This window comes from Oncorhynchus masou, chromosome 24 (assembly GCF_036934945.1).
Source record: "Oncorhynchus masou masou isolate Uvic2021 chromosome 24, UVic_Omas_1.1, whole genome shotgun sequence".
NCBI classification, from domain to species: Eukaryota; Metazoa; Chordata; class Actinopteri; order Salmoniformes; family Salmonidae; genus Oncorhynchus; species Oncorhynchus masou.
The window spans coordinates 37,361,147-37,383,111 of NC_088235.1; the positions used below are offsets into that span (position 1 = coordinate 37,361,147).

At 39.3% G+C, this 21,965-nt stretch overlaps 1 protein-coding gene across 1 annotated transcript in view; it reads right to left on the minus strand.

Moving 5' to 3' along the window:
- Window positions 1–1,338: 1,338 nt before the first annotated feature.
- Window positions 1,339–21,965, minus strand: part of LOC135512133 (CUB and sushi domain-containing protein 1-like) — a 502,291-nt gene continuing 481,664 nt past the window's right edge. Inside the window, exons 61-71 of the mRNA XM_064933828.1 lie at window positions 11,219–11,392; window positions 10,983–11,056; window positions 10,733–10,844; window positions 9,784–9,963; window positions 9,362–9,424; window positions 8,852–9,013; window positions 8,626–8,738; window positions 5,917–6,004; window positions 5,662–5,797; window positions 5,277–5,339; window positions 1,339–4,096 (exon numbers count right to left, since the gene is read on the minus strand). Of these exons, the coding sequence (XP_064789900.1) occupies window positions 3,937–4,096; window positions 5,277–5,339; window positions 5,662–5,797; window positions 5,917–6,004; window positions 8,626–8,738; window positions 8,852–9,013; window positions 9,362–9,424; window positions 9,784–9,963; window positions 10,733–10,844; window positions 10,983–11,056; window positions 11,219–11,392 (1,325 nt within the window). The 3' untranslated portion in view covers window positions 1,339–3,936. The remainder of the gene's footprint in view (window positions 4,097–5,276; window positions 5,340–5,661; window positions 5,798–5,916; window positions 6,005–8,625; window positions 8,739–8,851; window positions 9,014–9,361; window positions 9,425–9,783; window positions 9,964–10,732; window positions 10,845–10,982; window positions 11,057–11,218; window positions 11,393–21,965) is intronic.

The window sequence follows — 21,965 nt, forward strand, 5'->3', positions numbered from 1 at the left end:
CAGATGAAGTCGTCAACCATGTTTGTCACGGTCAACCCTGTTCCTTTATTTGGCAATTAATAGGTGTCTTAATATAGTACGTTTTTATTTAACTCTTGATGGGAAAGATGTTTTTTAATAAGTTGAAAATGTGTTCTTTATGACAGATGTGTTGCTCGCCTCCTACACTCAAAACCCTAAGAGCTAATATGAGTGATGTCTCAGTTTCTGCTTAAATCTATTATATATTGAATGTACAAAATATTAAGAACTCTTTCGATGACAGACTGACCAGCTGAAATCTGAGCTCCCTTATTGATGTCACTTCTTAAATACACTTCAAGGAGTCAACATTGGCCAGCATCTCAGTGGAATGCTTTCGACACCTTGTAGAGCTCACGCCCCGACAAATTGCGGCTGTTCTGAGGGCAAAGGGGAGGAATGATTTGTTTATAAAATAAGTTAATGCTATACTAGATCAGTCATGTCACTCTACAGTACTACTAACAGGACAGGCAATATACAGTAAAACCTACCGAGTTTCCGTTTCAATACCATTGTAGCATTTCAGTTTCAGATTACCTTTATTATTGGTGTGTTGTTTCATTCTTTTTGTAGTTTAATAAAGGGATGGTTAGTTGATACACAAGAGCCCCTACTGATTAATTTGTTTGGACTACAGCATGCCAGCATACAGTAGTGGATGACAATGTATTGGTTTAGCACTGCTTTACTATTTATTAACTTAGCTAATGCAAAGTCTAAGTCAAGTGTTTGCTTTCGGTTCTCCTGTGTTGAGGGTGAGTAGGCCTCAGCTGAGTTTTTTTTGATTGGACAGACTGGTGTGCTCCACCCCACAGGCACATAGGCAGCTTGCTTTTATGCCCCATTGGTGGAGGTTGGTGAGGCATGGGCTGTGGCAAGTCTTGAACATATTTAGTAAGTGATTAAGGCCACCTTAGGGAAACAAAATACAAAATTGATATAGCAATGTATATACTGTATCTATTATATCTAAATCTTATCAGGATTGTAAATCTATTGTCATATAGTTAGAGTAAGGCAGGGATTCAATCCGATCCCGCTTTGTCGACAAATGCCCATTTTAATGTTAATTTGCCGATTGAGCCGACATATTCGCAGTCAATACTGCATGCAGTCACTGCCAACGCTTAGGTGCATTGCTGACAAAGTGCAATGGCATTGAGTCCAGGCCTAAGTACACAAATTCTGATTTTGTTTTCTTGTTGTTTACATATCACTGTAGACTTTTTAAAATATGTAATGGCACAAAACGAAAATAAAAAAGTTCTATACAGATGAGGCCATAGATAATTATATAAATGTTTAATCTGAAATCATGTCTTCAAAATATGTCATATAACTTGTGTCATAGAACAATCTGTAATACACTTTTTTTCTAAGGTTTGTTTTTTCTTGTATAAACAAATATATACGAGCAATGTTTTCAAATAAAAGCTTGTATATATCGACATTTGCAAGAAAAGTTTCAACCATAGATAATATACATTTTATATTCATACTCAGACGATAAATTTACATTTTGTATAGTAAAAACATTTATTTTAACAAGTTTTGTACCTACATTAATCAAAAAAGCACAGCATATTTAATAATTTTACAAATTCTTCATAAAAAATATATTTCTGTACAAAAACATTTTCTTTTGCACCTACTTAAAGTCAGCAGCACATGATAACATGATGTTGTAAAATGGAATGATATTTAATTGAATGCAGTTGTACAGCTCTTTTCTTGGGAATATATTTTACAGATAATGAAAGAAAAACATTATTGCAGCAAGCCAAAAGGAAGGCAAGATGTGGATTAAAAGCAGTGGGTCTTACATCACAAAATGTTGACAAAGAATGAGGGATGATTTGATTATTTTTTGTCTTAACCCTATTGATTGAAAACACTGCTGTACAGTACGTATGTGTGCAATGAACAACAGGCATAATTTGAAATGTAAAATGCTAAATAGTTCACTTTGTAGAAAAATGAAGGAAATGCAAATTCTTCTTATTTTACGAACACACATTCAATTGATCACACTCTGGGAATCCTGCAATGCTTCAATGGCCACAAATACAACAGACATTAACTGGAATCTGATAGCTCACAAGATTATATTACACATTTTGTCATTGATCTCAAAGCAAGTGCATATGATAACAGATTTTGAAAGGTAGTTCATCTACTGTTAATTTTTAACATTATTTGTGAAAACATGCATAACCAAAATTATTAGGAAAAAAAAGCTAATCTATGACTTTGGAATCACAGTGTACTGTATGCATTCAAGTAGCCCTACACTCTCAAGCATTAGTGTTGTAACAGGTCATTTGTAACTGTGACAGCTTTGTCATGCTTTTGAATTTAATAAGGCAGTGTTTCTTGGAGTGTAAATATGAAGTCAGTGTTCATGTCATCATCACTGACTCAATACCCTTAAGGGTAGGACGGACATACCATAAAAGGGGGAAAAATAGATTATTAAGACAAGCTTCTTAACAACCAGCTCATGCCTCTGCTAATGAAGGATTGCCATCCAACTTCATTCCCCATCTGGCCTTAAGTGACACGTGTGTCAGAATAAAACATGGTGTAATCTTATGGCACATATAAATTAAAATACACTTCTGCATTAAAACTGATTTAAAGCAAGTGCAGCATTTATGAAAAATAAAAATGTCATTAGTTCCAGTATTGTAGAGTAGAAAAATTATGTCCTTCTGCGCAACGAGGTATATTTGAAATGTAAGCAAATTTGCAGCAAGACCACAAGATAGGACTGCAAACTGTTTTGTACGGTTACAAATGTTAAATGCTTGTGGTAATGTGAAATAAACTACAATATGAACAGCAAACTGATGATTGACAATATAAACAAACTATCATGCATGATACATACTGTAATTATCTGATGCAATTTACAGTATACTACAATATTGGGCATTGTTGTTTCTCAAAGCAGATGAGCCCGATCGGTTTGCTCTGCAGTAATATTGATCTGTGAATACAATGACAAATGACTCACAATAGATGCACATTTGCATGTACACCAGTTGCTCCTTAATTGAGAATTGTGGAATGATGCTTGATAAGCTGCATGGTATTTGCGACTCCAGAGTTAAAATTATATAACTATATAAAAAAGTAAGTGTTCCATAAATGTATTTGCAAAACCAATATTGAAAATAAAATAAGCCTCTCTGTTTATAAACAGTAGCATGGCAGCATGACAACTTGTTCCCTGTGGATATGGAAATATACTGTATGTTTATCTACAAATGGTCAAAAACCCTGTACGTAATTTTTTCAGTTGGTTTGAAAATTCCTCTTTTGACTCATTTCATACCCATTCATAACACACTAGTGCAAAATTTGTGCGATAAAGTTTTTCAACACAACAGCCGAGAGAGTTCCTCTAACTACCCAGAGATAAGATAGCCAAGATCTCATGCGAGACAGTTGTAGTTGTAGCATATTTTCCCTTTATTGGAGAAGTCTGGCAAGGAATGAGCAGCAACGCGTTCAAAGTTGCTCCCTCCTTTGTTGTTCATCTTCACTGAAGAAAACACTTTTTATCAACAATTATGTGGCTTTTCAAGACACTTCCGTGTTTCCCCAAGGAGGGCCTTTGGGGAAAAAATACAGATTTTTTTTTTTTTTTAAAGAGAGGAGAATGAATACTTTCATCCTGCAAAGAGCAATGAAAGGCAGAACTCCTTGATCCAAGAGAGTATCTTCTGTCCTGGCCATGTACATAGTCCTTGCTCCATAGAACACCAATAGTTGTTGTTTTAGTCCATATAAAACTGTCCTTGATTTAAAACTTTAAAACTTTAAAGTCTTTTATCATCATAACGTGATGAGTCAAAGGAATATTTGCATCTCGCTATAAAAACCAGTCCAATGCTGGCGATACAAGGGCTATACTACTGTGCAGACTGTGTTCAGAGTTGTATCAAACCTCACAGCTTTCGCCTCCGTGGGTTTCATGTTTGTGTCATACAAAGGGTTTTCAAATGACGCTTGTCCATTTGTGTTTTCATGGCCTGTGTAGCCATTATATTGTACTTTTGGTCTTGTTCTGAAAGGTGAACAATTAAAAGTGTTAATACATTTACAATATTTTAATAACTACTAGCTATGATTGTTTACTTTTCAGACAAATATGACTTTGCATCATGAAGGGATGTTAATGTACAGCAAAAAGTGCAAAGACGAAGCAAAAACTCTTTCCCACTTGAAAAAAAACTCTGTAAATTATTGTAACTGCATATTTAAATATAACGAATAAGAATAAATGAGACCCGTAGCTAATTAAATTATGTTTCAGCCCTCCTTTGATCTAGAATACACATTTACCCTAGGAGACTATATAACCTCTTATTATTTGAAATATGATACTGAGGAGTCCTACTCAAAGCCTACTGACCTGGTTTTAAGCTTCAATATAAAATCAATGTGAAGACCTTGATTCCATCCGGGAGTTACTTTGTAAGCCTTTACTTAATATTCCCTCCATTACCTTACAAATCTCACTAAGTAAAATTAAGACAAATGCAGGTTTAGAGACTTGCCTGGAGGGCTTAGTGTCTTCTACATGAACTTTGTTTGGATATAAAAAGTCCTAAAGCTAATCCCCCATAAAGGCATTGTTAAAGCAGGATCTATCTTCAAACAGTATGTGGAGAATAACTCTGCACATTAAAAACACATTTCCAAAGTCTCTGTGGGAGTTTGAATGAGGTAGAGAGCGTGGTAATGTAGCCTAGTGGCTAAACATGTACAGTATGGTATGCAAAATTCAGTAAAGAAAGAAGTAAATATTATAACTATCAAAACAGACTAATCCTATATTATGTTATTATGACATTGTCAAAAGACAGTATTCTAAATCTGACACGTATGTGAATATGAAGGTACTTAGTAAGCATGATTCTGTATTCATTATACATTAAAACACAATACTTCAAAACTCCCCTCCGTTAATTTTATCAGTCAAAAAACATGGATTCTCATAATCTTTTGGGCAAATGTCTACAAAAAAACAAATAGAACAACATTCAGCTGCTTTAAATATGCTGACAGAGAGATGACAATATGAGATCAAAGAAGACAACATATTAATTTTAAGCCCAGCAAGTTGAGGTTTTTCCCTCAAATTATAATTTTTTTTCTCCACAAAATGAAAAAAGTAAAAGACAGTAATGACGATGTGGAAGTAGGAATTGTTGTTTATAGTGATTTAGTTTCTTATGTCTTACCTGCCGCCAGCCCTGATTACATCTTTGGGTCTCTCATTGTCATCAGTGTCTTGTGAAAGCACCCTGCCAATTTTTTATGTTCTTTTAGTATTGGGTAATTTCCATTTTATATTGTCACATTTTCTTTATTTTGCTTGTTCAATTAGCTTTGGAAAACTCCACTGCTCTTTCTTGTAATCATTTTGTCACACACTCATCTAACATTTGGATTTGTTATGTAACGATTTATCAACTGAAACTTTTAGGGATCACTCATCGTTGGTGATTTGGCACAGGAGTTTCCCATAACTTATAAGAAAGAAACAACAATGTTGAACAACCAAGCATATATGGACAAACATCACCAATGCAGGTTACCAGATTTCCAACAGCCAGCACTCCTTACCTGTGTTTGTAGAGGTAAAATGCAAACCCTGAAAGAATAAGGGCAAAGAATGGCACTAGTATGGCAACTGCTACTGAACTGCTATTCGTGCCATAGTATGGAGGATTTGATGGGTCCAGGTCTGTTGTAAAGAGACCTAATAAAGAAACATAACAGTACAATCATTCTTGTCAAGGTTTCGGGAGAAACGTATGTAAAAGGAATCATGTATCAGCAGTAAAATGTAACCGTGCATGTAGTACACAATGACTGTACCTCCTCTTGTTAGCACAAATTTTCCAAAGTCCTTGCTGTGAATATGACCCTGGTAAACAAAGGTTTTCTGGTCAGACTCTGCAGTCACCTAAACCAACAAAAGAGAGAGGGGATTTAATTTTTTTACTGATTACATCAGGGAAGAGTTGAAAAGCAGAACCATCACACAATGAGATCTATTACCCATTTACCTCACATAATCCTTTGGTTTCTCATACAGCTTATCATTCTCACTCGCCTTGAAGTTACTTACTTCTATAGTGTTCACTTAAGTGATGCCCGAGAAACCGGTGTTTGGAGGATATTTTGGAACTTGCCAATATATCCTTATATACAACGGTTTACCTACATATTCAAATAATGATTGACATATTTCATTAAAAAAATATTTTGATGAATGTATTCATACTATTTCATCCTTTCACAAGATATAGTCCCGCCACAAATCTAGGGTTGCTACCCAAGCCGGCTTGTCGTTTGTTCTATCGGTTTGATTGCTAGAGACGTGACCCGGTTGTTCAGACTTTTTGTTCTGTATCCCTATATAAGGGCGGCAGGGTAGCCTAGTGGTTAGAGCGTTGGACTAGTAACCGGAAGGTTGCAAGTTCAAATACACGAGCTGACAAGGTACAAATCTGTCGTTCTGCCCCTGAACAGGCCGTGAACCCACTGTTCCTAGGCCGTCATTGAAAATAAGAGTTTGTTCTTAACCTGTTGATGCTCTGGGGGCGCTATTTCATTTTTGGATGAAAAACGTTCCCGTTTTAAACAAGATATTTTGTCACAAAAAGATGCTCGACTATGCATATAATTGCTACCGTTCGAAAGAAAACACTCTGACGTGTCCAGAAATACAAAGATCTTCTCTGTGCGTGCCCTATAACGTGAGCTTCAGGCAAAACCAAGATGAGATGGCATCCAGGAAATGACAAGGATTTTTGAGGCTCTGTTTTCCATGATCTCCTTATATGGCTGTGAACGCGAGAGGAGTAAGTCTGCCCTTTCTGTCGTTTCCCCAAGGTGTCTGCAGCATTGTGACGTATTTGTAGGCAGATCATTGGAAGATTGACCATAAGAGACCACATTTACCACGTGTCCGCCCGGTGTCCTGCGCCGAAATTGGTGCGCAAAAGTCACCTGCCAGTATTTTTCCATACGATACAGAGAGTAAAGCAAGCTTCCACGAACTGCATGTCAATGAAGAGATATGTGAAAAAACACCTTGAGGACTGATTCCAAACAACGTTTGCCATGTTTCGGTTGATATTATGTAGTTAATCCGGAAAAAGTTTTACGTTGTAGGTGACTGCATTTTCGGTTCGTTTCGGTAGCCAGACGCAATGTAGAAAACGGAACGATTTCTCCTACACACAGACGCTTTCAGGAAACACTGCGCATTTGGTATGTGACTGAGAGTCTCCTCATTGAAAACATCAAAAGCTCTTCAAAGGTAAATGATTTTATTTATTTGGTTATCTGGTTTTTGTGAAAATGTTGCGTGCTACATGCTACACAAAATGCTATGCTAGCTTTGCATACTCTTACACAAATTAGTCAATTTCTATGGTTCAAAAGCATATTTTGAAAATCTGAGATGACAGTGTTGTTAAGAAAAGGCTAAGCTTGAGAGCAAACGCATTATTTTAATTTTATTTGCGATTTTCAGAAATCGTTAACGTTGCGTTATGCTAATGAGCCTGAGGCTTTAGTCACGATCCCGGATCCGGGATGGGGAGTTTCAAGAAGTTAACTGACTTGCCTAGTTAAATGAAGGTAAAATAATCTATTGACACAACCCAGTCATTCATTCTAAAAGTTCCATTGCCAGCCTGGATGGCAAATGTTCTTATCTCTTGTTTTCTAACTAGCCAACTACGGCTAACTTAGTCACATCAAGAAGTGCAGTAAGAATACCAACAAAGTATTATTTGGATACCTCCATAACAATGACCTAATGAGGCGCGATTTCGTCTGGCATAGAAAAATGTGTTCACTCGCCTGGACACTGTTTTTCAGAGGAGCTAGCCAACAACGCAGCGAACACAATGACTTCAAACTGAAGCTGGAAAGACTGCAAACTAGCTGCACTTTGTTTAGTTTGACATTCCTTTGTATATATCCATAAAAACTATGCCAGCTGATTCATGATTTCAACTGGCTGAGAAACGCTGCCTGCCTGTCTGCCTCGTCCCGACTCCCAACACGTTCATTACTGTGGGACAGCTGGAGATCGTTTGGAGTAAAAAGTATATCATTTTCTTCAGGAATGTAGTGAAGTAAAAGTAGAACATTGTCAAAAATATGAATAGTAAAGTACAATACCCCCAAAAATTACTCAAGTAGTACTTTCAAGTATTTTTTACATCACTGCCTGTTGTATAAATGAAGATACAGTATATTTTTTAACTTTCAAAAGAGGGCTACACTAAAGTAATACGGTATCTTAAAACTGACACATTTTTATTTAAATCGTTTTAAGTATGCTAGTATTAGGTATGCTAGTCAAAACCATATGCCAGAGCTGCATATTGATGAAGGACATGGTCTGCAGACCTTAGCATCTCATGAGCTAGGTGTACAGCATATTAGTAGAAAACAGAGGAAGGAGAAAACATGCTTAAAGTAAGGGAGCCAAAATATTGTTTTGAGTCCATAATAAGGCCCTAATGTAATTGGAAATAATGATAATTTAATTAAAATAAGACTCACGTAGCCATCCATTGCCCAGTTGTCATTCTTGAATTTACTGAAATGATGCTCTGTTGGACCACGTATCTGGTAAACCTTCAGTAGCAAATGATTCTCCTCCTTTTTGTATGTTCCTGAAAACAATGGAAGTTGGGTTATCGGTTGGTGTTTACTGTTGTAATGTTGACTTCAACTGTAATATTTGCCAAATCAAATCATGTCAGCGTTAACATGTGTTGTGCTTTACCAGAGAGTTTAAGCTGCACTCTGCTCTGATCCAAAAGTGTGACATTGACTCTACTGGTTGTTGCATTGAATCCATTTACAGTAATAGTGGCACCTTCTCTTGCCCCAAGGTACTCATAGAACCCGGTCCAGCCAAAGTTTAAAGAAAACACATTTACAGGAACTGAAGGAAAGAAAGATTGTGTTATACTGTATGCCTAGAACAAGATAAGGTACAATAATTAAACCAGATTATTATAGCTTTTGCGTCATCCATCGGTCGTCTGTACATAAGATCCGTCATTAAGAGTAATCTCAAGATGTGCAGTATCCATATTAAAGGAAAAATCCATAAAAAAACTATATTTGTGTTTTTTCATTAGTCCACTGTTGATATGGTCCCAAAATGTTTTGCATGTCAGCAGTCAAGTTTTCAAGATATTGGACTTTCAAGAAGCAAGGTGTCACTTGCCACATCATCATGACAACGCAAAATACCAGAAGAGAAGGTGACTCAGAGAAAATAACATACCACCAATCTTGTTTTTCTGAACATCTGACTCCACTCCTTTTTTACCATTTATTTTTGGGCCAACTGAAAGACGGAATAAATAATTGATTCAATTAAATTTATGGATGTGACCTACTCACTGTCAGTTGCTGCTTGTAGCCTAATAGTCACAACGTTGTTTTGGCCACATTTTACCAAAGTGATTCAGATGTGATGATAGCAGAAATGTTGTATACTCAATTATCTAGCTATTCTCAGCCAGCACAGAGAACAAAGCAAATGAACTACTTTATTGAATACCAATGTATAGGGGGAAATATGATTGATAAACACAAGATGCCGGTGAACTGATAAGGTAAATATATGGCCCAGGGTAAAATGTATCCTCCTCACCAGAAATAGTGACATTTGAATAATAGGCATATTCCAGTGCCAAACTATACCTTTGCAGACAGGTGTCTTTCCGGACCACTTTCCATCAGGTTTACATGTCCTGTGCTCTGATCCCCCATCCAGGAAGAATCCGTCTTGACATGTATAGATCAAAGTATAGCCCAGAGTTGGTAGATCAATAGCCCTCACGTCAATGTTAGACGGTGTATCGGGCTGTCTGCAGGCATGGGCTACAAAAAAATAAAGGAAGGTAATTCACAATAAATTCCCTTGACCCGGTCAGATTACAGCAGCCCCACACCCACACCAGTACTATGGAGTTATGTAGAGATCAAGCAATCCTATCAGGAGTGAAATTATTAAACAAATCCTGAGTTTTGCTATCTATTTGTAGCATAATATATGAGCTCAGTCTTCACACCTTCCTGTCATCAACTTAAGCCTCCCTACTCCCAAGCCTCTGACAGTGAAGCCACTTTATGTGGAGGAGTCGCCTGAAGGATTTTGTGGGGTATGTTGTCAAAATCGCACACTGATTTACCACTCACATACAGACATCTTAAACTTGGCCAACTTTATCTATTTTTTGCTGAGGGCAGCAATCCCTACTTTACTTCCGTCCATGAATCACACAGCTATTTCTCAAATGTCCATTCCCTTTTGAACATCACCCTCAATGGCTTTTCTGTTTTGATCTGTCTTTTAATCCATATATACAGCTCAAGACCTATAATACTGGGCACAGTTATTAAGAAGAGGGATAGAGAACATGACACTCACATGGGGAGAGTAGTGATATAGAATGCAATAAATCAAATTGTTACATTTGCTAAACCAACACTTACTCCTTTTGGCTGTCATACCCCCCTATATACCGCCTCCCTCTAGTCAGTAACAAGTCAATGCTAAGAAAAATGATGGCTGCCGGATTAATAATTGACTTCTTCAGTTTTCTTGACAATGTCTTGGGACAAAAACAAATCTTTCAAAAAGTCTTACCGATACATTCTGGTTGCACTCCACTCCACGTCAAATTTTCCAGACAGGTTCTTGTCGTAGATCCCAGTATGTGGTAGTTTTTACGACATTTGAAGGAGATTTTGCTTCCAACCTAAAATAGAAGACAATTTACTATAAATGGTCAACAACCTGGGAATTACTTTGACTGACCAGAATACTATTTTGGATTGTTTTAGCTAATTAAGATGTCTGTTTACTCATTTCACATCGCTTAAAGTAAGGACCTTACCTCAAGTCCTTGGTACGTGACTGGTATCCCGTAAGATGGAGTTCCAGGGTCTCTGCATGTGTTATATGCAGGATCTGAAGACAAATGGAATGTTTAGCTCACTGCCTACCAACATCATCATCACTGAAGAAGAGAAGGAAACACTCAACAACACAACATGATATGGTACAACACACCACAATTAAGGCAGCAGATGTTTATTATTATTATTATTATGGTATGAATGGGCGACCCACCTATACATGAGGGCTGTATTCCACTCCAGCTCCCATCAACCTGACACAGTCTCCTGGAGGACCCGACCAAGATGTTGGGGTCCCTGCAGAAGAAGGTCACCTCTGACCTGTAGGTGAACTGCTTCCCTTCAGCATAACCCTCTGCTGGGGTGCCAGGGTCTCCACACAGCACAGCTAGGCATAACAATTCACAGAGACCATAAATAAAATCACACAATTCACATCACACACATCATCCGGGTTACGTGGGTTTTGGATTTCATGATTCACCATTTTTTAATAGGCATGAGGATCACAATGTTTCAAAACTGACCAGCTAATCTGGAGGCGAAAGTGGGGCAAGCGAGGTGCTAGCTAGTGGAGTAGAACACTTGAAAAAGAAAAGTAGAGCCACACACTCTAGGAGCACAGATGCAATAATTTAATAACCTAATAATCAACGTTTCGACGGACAAGCTGTCTTCATCAGGGTATAAATGACAACTGACTAGCTAGTCATTTATAACATGGCTCTTGGAATCACAACATTATGAGGTGAAAAAAGATAATCTTGTTGTGAGAGCTTGTTCTTTACAGGGTTATGTGAGACAGAGAGCCTATGTAAAATAGGTCAGTGGTTCCCATTACACACACACACACACATACTGTATATATACACATATACATATTTATTTTGGAGTCTGGCTTTCAACTTAATCTTGAAAGTTGTAATAGTAGAATGCAAAAAGTGCAATTTCGAAACTGGGTTCAATTTTCCACTTCTCAAGTCAGTCTCTGCATACCTTAAAGAGCTACAGCGCCTTTGGAAAGTATTCAGACCCATTGACTTACATTAGTGTCTTATTCTAAAATATACATATATTTTTAAACACAATACCCCATAATGAAAAAGCGAAAGTGTTATCTTTTGCTAATTTATGAAAAATAAAAAAACAGAAATACTTTGTTTACACCACATGCTTCAAGAGGGCCACCATTGTTCCTGTTCCCAAGAAAGCTAAGGTAACTAAGCAAAACGACTATCGCCCCCATAGCACTCACTTCCATCATCATGAAGTGCTTTGAGAGACTAGTCAAGGATCATATCACCTCCATCCTACCTGACACCCTAGACCCACTCCGCTTTGCTTAGCGCCCCAATAGGTCCACAGACGACACAATCGCAATCACTCTGCACACTGCTCTAACCCCTCTGGAGGAGAGGAATACCTATGTAAGAATTCTGTCGACTATCGACTACAGCTCAGCATTTAACACCATAGTAACCTCCAAACTCGCCATTAAGCTTGAGATCCTGGGTCTCGACCCCGCCTTGTGCAACTGGGTCCTGGACATTCTGACGGGACGCCCCCAGATGGTGAGGGTAGGAAACAACATCTCCACCCAGGGGATCCTCAACACTGGGGCCCCACAAGGGTGCGTTCTCAGCCCTCTCCTGTACTCCCTGTTCACCCATGACTGCGTGGCCATGCACGCCTCTAACTCAATCATCAAGTTTGCAGACGACACTACAGTGGTAGGCTTGATGAGGAGGTGGTGAGGGCCCTTGGAGTGTGGTGTCAGGAAAATAACCTCACACTCAACCTCAACAAAACAAAGGAGATGATCGTGGACTTCAGGAAACAGCAGAGGGAGCACCCTACTATCCACATCGACAGGACAGTAGTGGAGAAGGTGGAAAGTTTCTAGCTCAAGGCCATCAGACTGTTAAACAGCCATCACTAACATTGAGTGGCTGCTGCCAACATACTGACTCAAATCTCTAGCCACTTCAATAATAAACAATTGGATGTAATAAATGTTTCACTAGTGTTACGGATACAGGAATCCTGTGTGTGTATGTATCCTGTGTTTGCTCTCCTTCTCCCCTCACAGGTGAAAATCATCACTCCCCAATCAGTCACCAGTGTAGCCTAGTGGTTAGAGCGTTGGACTAGTAACCGGAAGGTTGAGAGTTCAAACCCCTGAGCTGACAAGGTACAAATCTGTCATTCTGCCCCTGAACAGGCAGTTAACCCACTGTTCCCAGGCCGTTATTGAAAATAAGAATTTGTTCTTAACTGACTTGCCTAGTTAAATAAAGGTAAAATAAATTTAAAAATCATCAATCAGAAGACACACCTCCTCCTGTTTTCCTACCCTATCACAGTTCCTTTCCCTTGGTTTAAAAACCCTGTCAGTTGTTTGCTATTGAGCTCAATCTCTCTGTAAATGCCATGTCTGTAGGTCTCTCTGTGTTACACTCTCTCGTTGTGTATTAACCTCTCTTTTGTTTGAGCACCTCCATAGCACTTTGTCATCACCTGTGAGTATTGTTTTGGTTATGGTGTTTGTGTTTGATTGCTGGTGGGAAAAGGGGAAACCAAGACAAGTCGCCCATGGGCATACACTACCCGTAGGTAGACTTTGTTAAATACACTAGTTAGAACTGGGTGGACCACCCACTATTTTTGGTTAGTTAGTTAGCTGTTGTTAAAGTAGGCTAGTCTAGCTTAGGTTTTTGTTGAATACTTATTGTTTCTTTCCTTGGGTCCAGCTCAGCCCCTTTTCCTGCTCCCCCATTACCGTGTGTTTTCAAATAAACCTTGAGTTTGACGGTAGATTTCAGTTGTCCTGGTTATTTCGTTCACATTTTTGCTTTGTCACAATTATAATTTGCATGAGTTATGTTACGGGTCTCATTACCATCCCCCCTAGACTGTCGGGCCAAAAAGGGATCCGTAACAACTAGTCACTTTAAACAATGCCACTTTATATAATGTTTACATACCCTACATTTACTCATCTCATATGTATATACTGTACTCTATACTAGAGGTCGAACGATTAATCGGAATGGCCGATTTAATTAGGGCCGATTTCAAGTTTTCATAACAATCGGAAAACTATTTTTGGACGATAATTTTGCCGATTTTCATTATTATTTTTTTACACCTTTATTTAACTAGGTAAGTCAGTTAAGAACACTCTTATTTTCAATGACGGCCTAGGAACGGTGGGTTAACTGCCTTGTTCAGGGGCAGAACAACATATATTTTCCTTGTCAGCTCTGGGATTCAATCTTGCAACCTTATGGTTAACTAGTCCAATGCTCTAAACACCTGCCTCTCATTGCACTCCACGAGGAGCCTGCCTGTTACGCGAATGCAGTAGAAGCCAAGGTAAGTTGCTAGCTAGCATTAAACTTATCTTATAAAAAACAATCAATCATAATCACTAGTTAAACTAGTAATATCATCAACCATGTGCAGTTATCTAGCAAGTCCTGCGTTGCATATAATTGATGCAACGCTGGGGGATGATTTAACAAAAGCGCATTTGTGAAAAAAGCACAATCGTTCCTCGACTGTACCTAACCATAAACACCAAATCCTTTCTTAAAATCAATACACAGAAGTACAGTGGGGCAAAAAAGTTTTTAGTCTGCCACCAATTGTGCAAGTTCTCCCACTTAAAAAGATGAGAGAGGCCTGTAATTTTCATCATAGGTACACTTCAACTATGACAGATAGTTTTAATGAATTTATTTGCAAATTTTGGTGGAAAATAATTATTTGGTCACCTACAAACAAGCAAGATTTCTGGCTCTCACAGACCTGTAACTTCTTCTTTAAGAGGCTCCTCTGTCCTCCACTCGTTATCTGTATTAATGGCATCTGTTTGAACTTGTTATCAGTATAAAAGACACTTGTCCACAACCTCAAACAGTCACACTCCAAACTCCACTATGGCCAAGACCAAAGAGCTGTCAAAGGACACCAGAAACAAAATTGTAGACCTGCACCAGGCTGGGAAGACTGAATCTGCAATAGGTAAGCAGCTTGGTTTGAAGAAATCAACTGTGGGAGCAATTATTAGGAAATGGAAGACTTACAAGACCACTGATAATCTCCCTCGATCTGGGGCTCCACGCAAGATCTCACCACGTGGGGTCAAAATGATCACAAAAACGTTGAGCAAAAATCCCAGAACCACACGGTGTGACTTAGTGAATGACCTGCAGAGAGCTGGGACCAAAGTAACAAAGCTTACCATCAGTAACACACTACGCCGCCAGGGACTCAAATCCTGCAGTGCCAGACGTGTCCCCCTGCTTAAGCCAGTACATGTCCAGGCCCGTCTGAAGTTTACTAGAGAGCATTTGGATGATCCAGAAGCGGATTGGGAGATGTCATATGGTCAGATGAAACCAAAATATAACTTTTTGGTAAAAACTCAACTCGTCGTGTTTGGAGGACAAAGAATGCTGAGTTGCATCCAAAGAACAGCGTACCACCTACTGTGAAGCATGGGGGTGGAAACATCATGCTTTGCGGCTGTTTTTCTGCAAAGGGACCAAGACGACTGATCCATGTAAAGGAAAGAATGAATGGGACCATGTATCGTGAGATTTTGAGTGAAAACCTCCTTCCATCAGCAAGGGTATTGAAGATGAAATGTGGCTGGGTCTTTCAGCACGACAATGATCCCAAACACACCACCCGGGCAACGAAGGAGTGGCTTCGTAAGAAGCATTTCAAGGTCCTGGTGTGGCTTATCCAGTCTCCAGATCTCAACCACCACCATCACTGCTCTAGAGGAGATCTGCATGGAGGAATGGGCCAAAATACCAGCAACAGTGTGTGAAAACCTTGTGAAGACTTACAGAAAATGTTTGACCTCTGTCATTGCCAACAAAAGTATTGGGATAAACTTTTGTTATTGACCAAATACTTATTTTCCAGCATAATTTGCAAATAAATTCATTAAAAATCCTACAATGTGATTTTCTGGATTTGTTTTCTCATTTTGTCTGTGATAGTTGAAGTGTACCTATGATGAAAATTACAGGCCTCTCATCTTTTTAAGTGGGAGAACTTGCACAATTGGTGGCTTACTAAATACTTTTTTGCCCCACCGTATATATTTTTAAACCTGCATATTTAGCTAATAAATATCCAGGTTAGCAGGCAATATTAACTAGGTGAAATTGTGTCACTTCTCTTGCGTTCATTGCACACAGAGTCAGGGTATATGCAACAGTTTGGGGAGCCTGGCCTCATTGCAAACTAATTTGCCAGACTTTTACGTAATTATGTCATAACATTGAAGGTTGTACACTGTAACAAGAATATTTAGACTTAGGGATGCCACCCGTTAGATAAAATACCGAACGGTTCCGTATTTCACTGAAATAATAAATGTTTTGTTTTCAAAATGATTCGACCATATTAATGACCAAATGCTCATATTTCTGTGTGTTATTATGTTATAATTAAGGATTATTTGATAGAGCAGTCTGACTGAGCGGTGGTAGGCAGCAGCAGGCTCGTAAGCATTCATTCAAATAGCACTTTTGTGTGTTTTGCCAGCAGCTCTTTGCAAGCACAGCGCTGTTTATGACTTCAAGCCGATCAGCCTAAATGGCTGGTGAAACCGATGTGAAATGGCTAGCTAGTTAGCGGGGTGCGTGCTAATAGCGTTTCAAACGTCACTCGCTCTGAGACTTGGAGTAGTTATTCCCCTCGCTCTGCAAGGGCCGTGGCTTTTGTGGAGCGATGGGTAACGCTGCTTCGAGTGTGGCTGTTGTCGATCTGTTCCTGGTTCGAGCCCAGATAGGGGCGAGGAGAGGGACGGAAGCTATAGTGTTACACTGGCAATACTAAAGTGCCTATAAGAACATCCAATAGTCAAAGGTATATGAAATACAAATCGTATAGAGAGAAATAGTCCTAAAAATACTATAATAACTACAACCTAAAACCTCTTACCTTGAAATATTTAAGTCTCATGTTAAAAGGAACCACCAACTTTCATATGTTCTCATGTTCTGAGCAAGGAACTCAAACGTTAGCTTTTTTACATGGCACATATTGCACTTTAACTTCTCCAACACTTTGTTTTTGCATTATGTAAACAAAATTGAACATGTTGCATTATTTATTAGAGGCAAAATTTATTTTTATTCATGTACTATATTATGCTAAAATAAGTGTTAATTCAGTGTTGTTTTGATGGTCATTATTACAAATACATTTGTAAAAATCGGCCGATTTAATGGTATCGGCTTTTTTCGGTCCTCCAATAATCGGTATCGGTATCGGCACTGAAAAAAATCATAAACGGTCGACCTCTACTCTATACCATCTACTGCATCTTGCCTATGCCATTCGGCCATCGCTCATCCATATATTTATATGTACATATTCTTTTTCATTCCTTATTTGTTGTGAAATTGTTAGATTACTTGTTAGATATTACTGCATGGTCGGAACTAGAAGCACAAGCATTTCGCTACACTCGCATTAATATCTGCTAACAATGAGTATGTGACCAACAAAATATGATTTGATTTGATTTTAAGTATTCAGACCCTTTGCTATGAGACTCGAAATTGAGCTCAGGTGCATCCTGTTTCCATTGATCATCCTTGAGATGTTTCCACAACTTGATTGGAGTTCACATGTGTACATTTAAATTGATTGGACTTGATTTGGAAAGGCGCACACCTGTCTATATAAGTCCCACACTCTGACAGACCTCTGGAGTTCCTCTGTGGAGATGGGAGAACCTTCCAGAAGGACAACCAACTCTGCAGCACTCCACCAATCAGGCATTTATAGTAGAGTAGCCAGATGGAAGCCACTCCTCAGTAAAAGGCACATGACAGCCCACTTGGAGCCAAAAGGCATTAAAAGACACTCAGACCATGAGAAAGAAGATTCTCTAGTCTGATGAAACCAAGATTGAACTCTTTGGCCTTAATGCCAATCGTCATGTCTGGAGGACATGGTAGCATCATGCTGTGGGGATGTTTTTCAGTGGCAGGGACTGGGAGACTAGAAAACCTGCCAAGACAACACAGGAGTGGCTTCGGGGCAAGTCTCTGAGTGTACTTGAGTGGCCCAGCCAGAGCATGGACTTGAACCCGGCCGAACATCTCTGAAAATAGCTGTGCAGGAACATCACTATTAAACCTGACAGAGCTTGAGAGGATCTGCAGAGAAGAATGGGGAAAAACTCCCCAAATACATGTTTTTTTAAATTTTTTATTTCACCTTTATTTAACCAGGTAGGCTAGTTGAGAACAAGTTCTCATTTGCAACTGCGACCTGGCCAAGATAAAGCTTAGCAGTGTGAACAGACAACACAGAGTTACACATGGAGTAAACAATTAAGTCAATAACACAGTACAAAAAAGGCGAGTCTATATACATTGTGTGCAAAAGGCATGCGGAGGTAGGCAAATAATTACAATTTTGCAGATTAGCACTGGAGTGATAAATGATCAGATGGTCATGTATAGGCAGAGATACTGGTGTGCAAAAGAGCAGAAAAGTAAATAAATAAAAAATAAAACAGGGTTATATTGGTGATTCCCCTTGCCACTTTATTGTTAAGCCAATGGGTTTTTGGTTTGAGTTTGTCTTGCATTCACCTACTCAACATGGCATCTTATTGGCTGGTTTGCGTAGCTTGCTTACGAGGGGGGATGTTCCAGTTAGAATCGTCCCAGTGAACAAGCACCAAACCAGCGGTAAGTTGTTGGTTGCCAAGCACTGTACATCAAAAGTGATTTTTATACTCTCAAGTGATGATTTAAATGTACAATTTATATCAAATTGTTTGTAAATGTTATTCGAACATCACACATAAGATGCAGCGGTTTTTGGAGAATATTTGTTGTGCATTTTGTTGTAAAGAATTCCCGCCAGTACTAGCTAACAACTTACTGTGTCTGGTGGGGGGGGTTCATATATTTTGTACAGTGCGTGAGTGCAGAGTTGGATGGTGAGACGTGCATTGCATGACGTGCAATTTTGTGTCGTTCCTATCAGGTACATTGTTAAAGATATTATATTGTATATTGTAATTGTATTATTTTGGGAACTACCCAGTGAACAAGCACCAAACCAGCGTGCGTGAGTGCAGAGTTGGATGGTGAGATGTGCATTGCATGACGTGGAATTTTGTGTCGTTCCTATCAGAATAAAGCTACATGACTGATGCTACATGTTGGAGTTCCGTGTCGATGACTGATTGTACACAACGCAAGAAGAGTACTGTTACAGTGGTGCCGTGACCACAGGCTTTGCCCCTTTCCTGCTAATGTTTGGGAGGATGCCAAGACTGCCTGTTGACATAGTCTTTGGCTCTGTCATAGAGAACCCAGAAGTTGTCGACTATGACCAGTTTGTTCAGTCTTTGAGGAGAGATCTGAAAGAAGCCATGAATGCAGCACAGGCATCTGCAGCGAAGCAGTTGAAGAGGCATGCTGACCTTTATGACAGAAGAGTCAGAGGAGCACCAGTGGAGATTGGGGATCGAGTATTGCTGGCTAACAAGGGGGAGCGGGGAAAGCGGAAGCTCGCTGACCGTTGGGAGGATACTGTCTACCTTGTCACTGCATTGAATGCTGACAGTCACACTTTTAAGATTCAGAACAGCTCCACTGGACGGGAGAAGACGGTACATCGCAACCTGATAATGCCAGTCAACTTTCTTCCTCTTCCCCATGCTGCTGTTGAGGAGGGAACAGACATGTCTGGATTACCAGAGTCTGAGGACATGAATGACAGCCTTGTGGTCTCAGCTGCCATGGACACTGCAGTGGATGATGGTGCTGAGTACAGAACCAGAGTGTGGGTGTCAGTTGTCTTCTGAAGGAACAGGTGACACAAGCCTGGAGGGTGATGTGCGATCCTTGGATGCTCAGGATATTCCACCTTTGGATTCCGTGGATGATATACTGCAGCTGGAAGGTCTGCCTCGATCAGAGAGTCTTCAAGAATTTGACTGAGACTGTAACAGTGTAGTGAGTGAGCTAATTGACCAGTCTGCTTACGATATCCGTCCTGACCTACCAAACGCGGACCATTTCTTACCTCATCAGTTACGTACTGACTGTGTTGACGGACACCCTATTGCAACAGTACACAACACTGTTACCCCTTATGCAGTTGAAGGTAGTCGGGGTCATATTAGGTCAAGGGCAGGAAGGCTATTTAAACCAGTGTCAAGACTGATTGAGATTATGAATCAGCAGAAAGTTAGCACTTGAAGGTTAAATATGTGAATAGAGGGTCAATGGTATTGACATCTTTTATTTGTTTTGCTTTTACATCATTGTGACCATGATTAGAGGTTGCAGCATGGTAATGTGACGGATATGATAAAGTCTTATGGTGGTTTATTTTATTACTTGGATGTTTTAAAGTCACCGAGTGTACTTAACATGTGACAGGCATCTTATTGGCTGGTTTGCGTAGCTTGCTTACGAGGGGGGATGTTCCAGTTAGAATCGTCCCAGTGAACAAGCACCAAACCAGCGGTAAGTTGTTGGTTGCCAAGCACTGTACATCAAAAGTGATTTTTATACTCTCAAGTGATGAATTAAATGTACAATTTATATCAAATTGTTTGTAAATGTTATTCGAACATCACACATAAGATGCAGCGGTTTTTGGAGAATATTTGTTGTGCATTTTGTTGTAAAGAATTCCCGCCAGTACTAGCTAGCAACTAACTGTGTCTGGTGGGGGGGTTCATATATTTTGTACAGTGCGTGAGTGCAGAGTTGGATGGTGAGACGTGCATTGCATGACGTGCAATTTTGTGCCGTTCCTATCAGAATAAAGCTACATGACTGGTGCTACATGTTGGAGTTCCGTGTCGATGACTGATTGTACACAACGCAAGAAGAGTACTGTTACATGTGTACCAAGCTTGTTGTGTCACACCCAAGAAGACTCGAGGCTGTAATCTCTTCCAAAGGTGCTTCAACAAAGTACTGAGTAAATGGTCTGAATAACTATTTAAATGTCCTATCAGTTTTTTAATTTTTAATACATTTGCGTAAAAATGTCTAAAAACCTGTTTTTGCTTTGTCATTATGGGGTATTGTGTGTGGATTGATGGGGGAAAAAATGATTTAATCCATTTTAGAATAAAGCTGTAACCTAACAAAATGTGGAAAAGGTCAAGGGGTTTGAATACTTTCCAAAGGCACTGTATTTATAACTTGTCAGAAATGCCCAGATCAACTAGCCCATGTCAGTTAAGATTTTCTTAGCCCGTAGTTTTTGTTGTAATGTTTGAGTCACTCAAATATCACATGAATAGACATTAGGCATAGAAAAATGTATAGAAGTGCAAGGAAATTAGCTTTAAAACGACAAAATGTTATCTGCGCCCCATGACAAAATGTGTAGAATTACAGGAAATAAGTTTAAACCTGCAAAATGTTGTCTCCGCCAACAAGGGGGTGGGATGTTCCACAATGCTGGAAGGGGGCTTTGAGTGAAAAAGTTTGGGAACCCCTGATATAATGTAGATTAGTGTAAAAAGTGTGTGAACTAGTCCTGCTCTTTCTAATGGATAATACAATGGTTTCAAGTTGCTTTTTCATAATAGGTCCTTCATGTTTGCGAAATGCCTCACTTAAATGTTCCACAAAGAGTTTAGCGGCAGAAGTCACTCAGACCTGTTTCAGACCCACAGCACGAGGAGTTTATTTTACAGAGTGGGCTCTCCTGCAGACTTCAGATGAAAACTCACTCTGTGCATGGAATTTCTGAACATTCTGGCTCTACTTCTGACACTGTGTCAGGAGCTTATGATCAAGGGCCTGCAGGCTTCAGCAGCAGACTCCATCCATGCACCTTGTAATGCTCATGTTATGGGCAGACCTAGCTGCGGATACTTGAGGGATCAATTTAGAAAATGTTTGCGTCTGTCACAACAGTTTCACAATCTGTCAAATCTGACA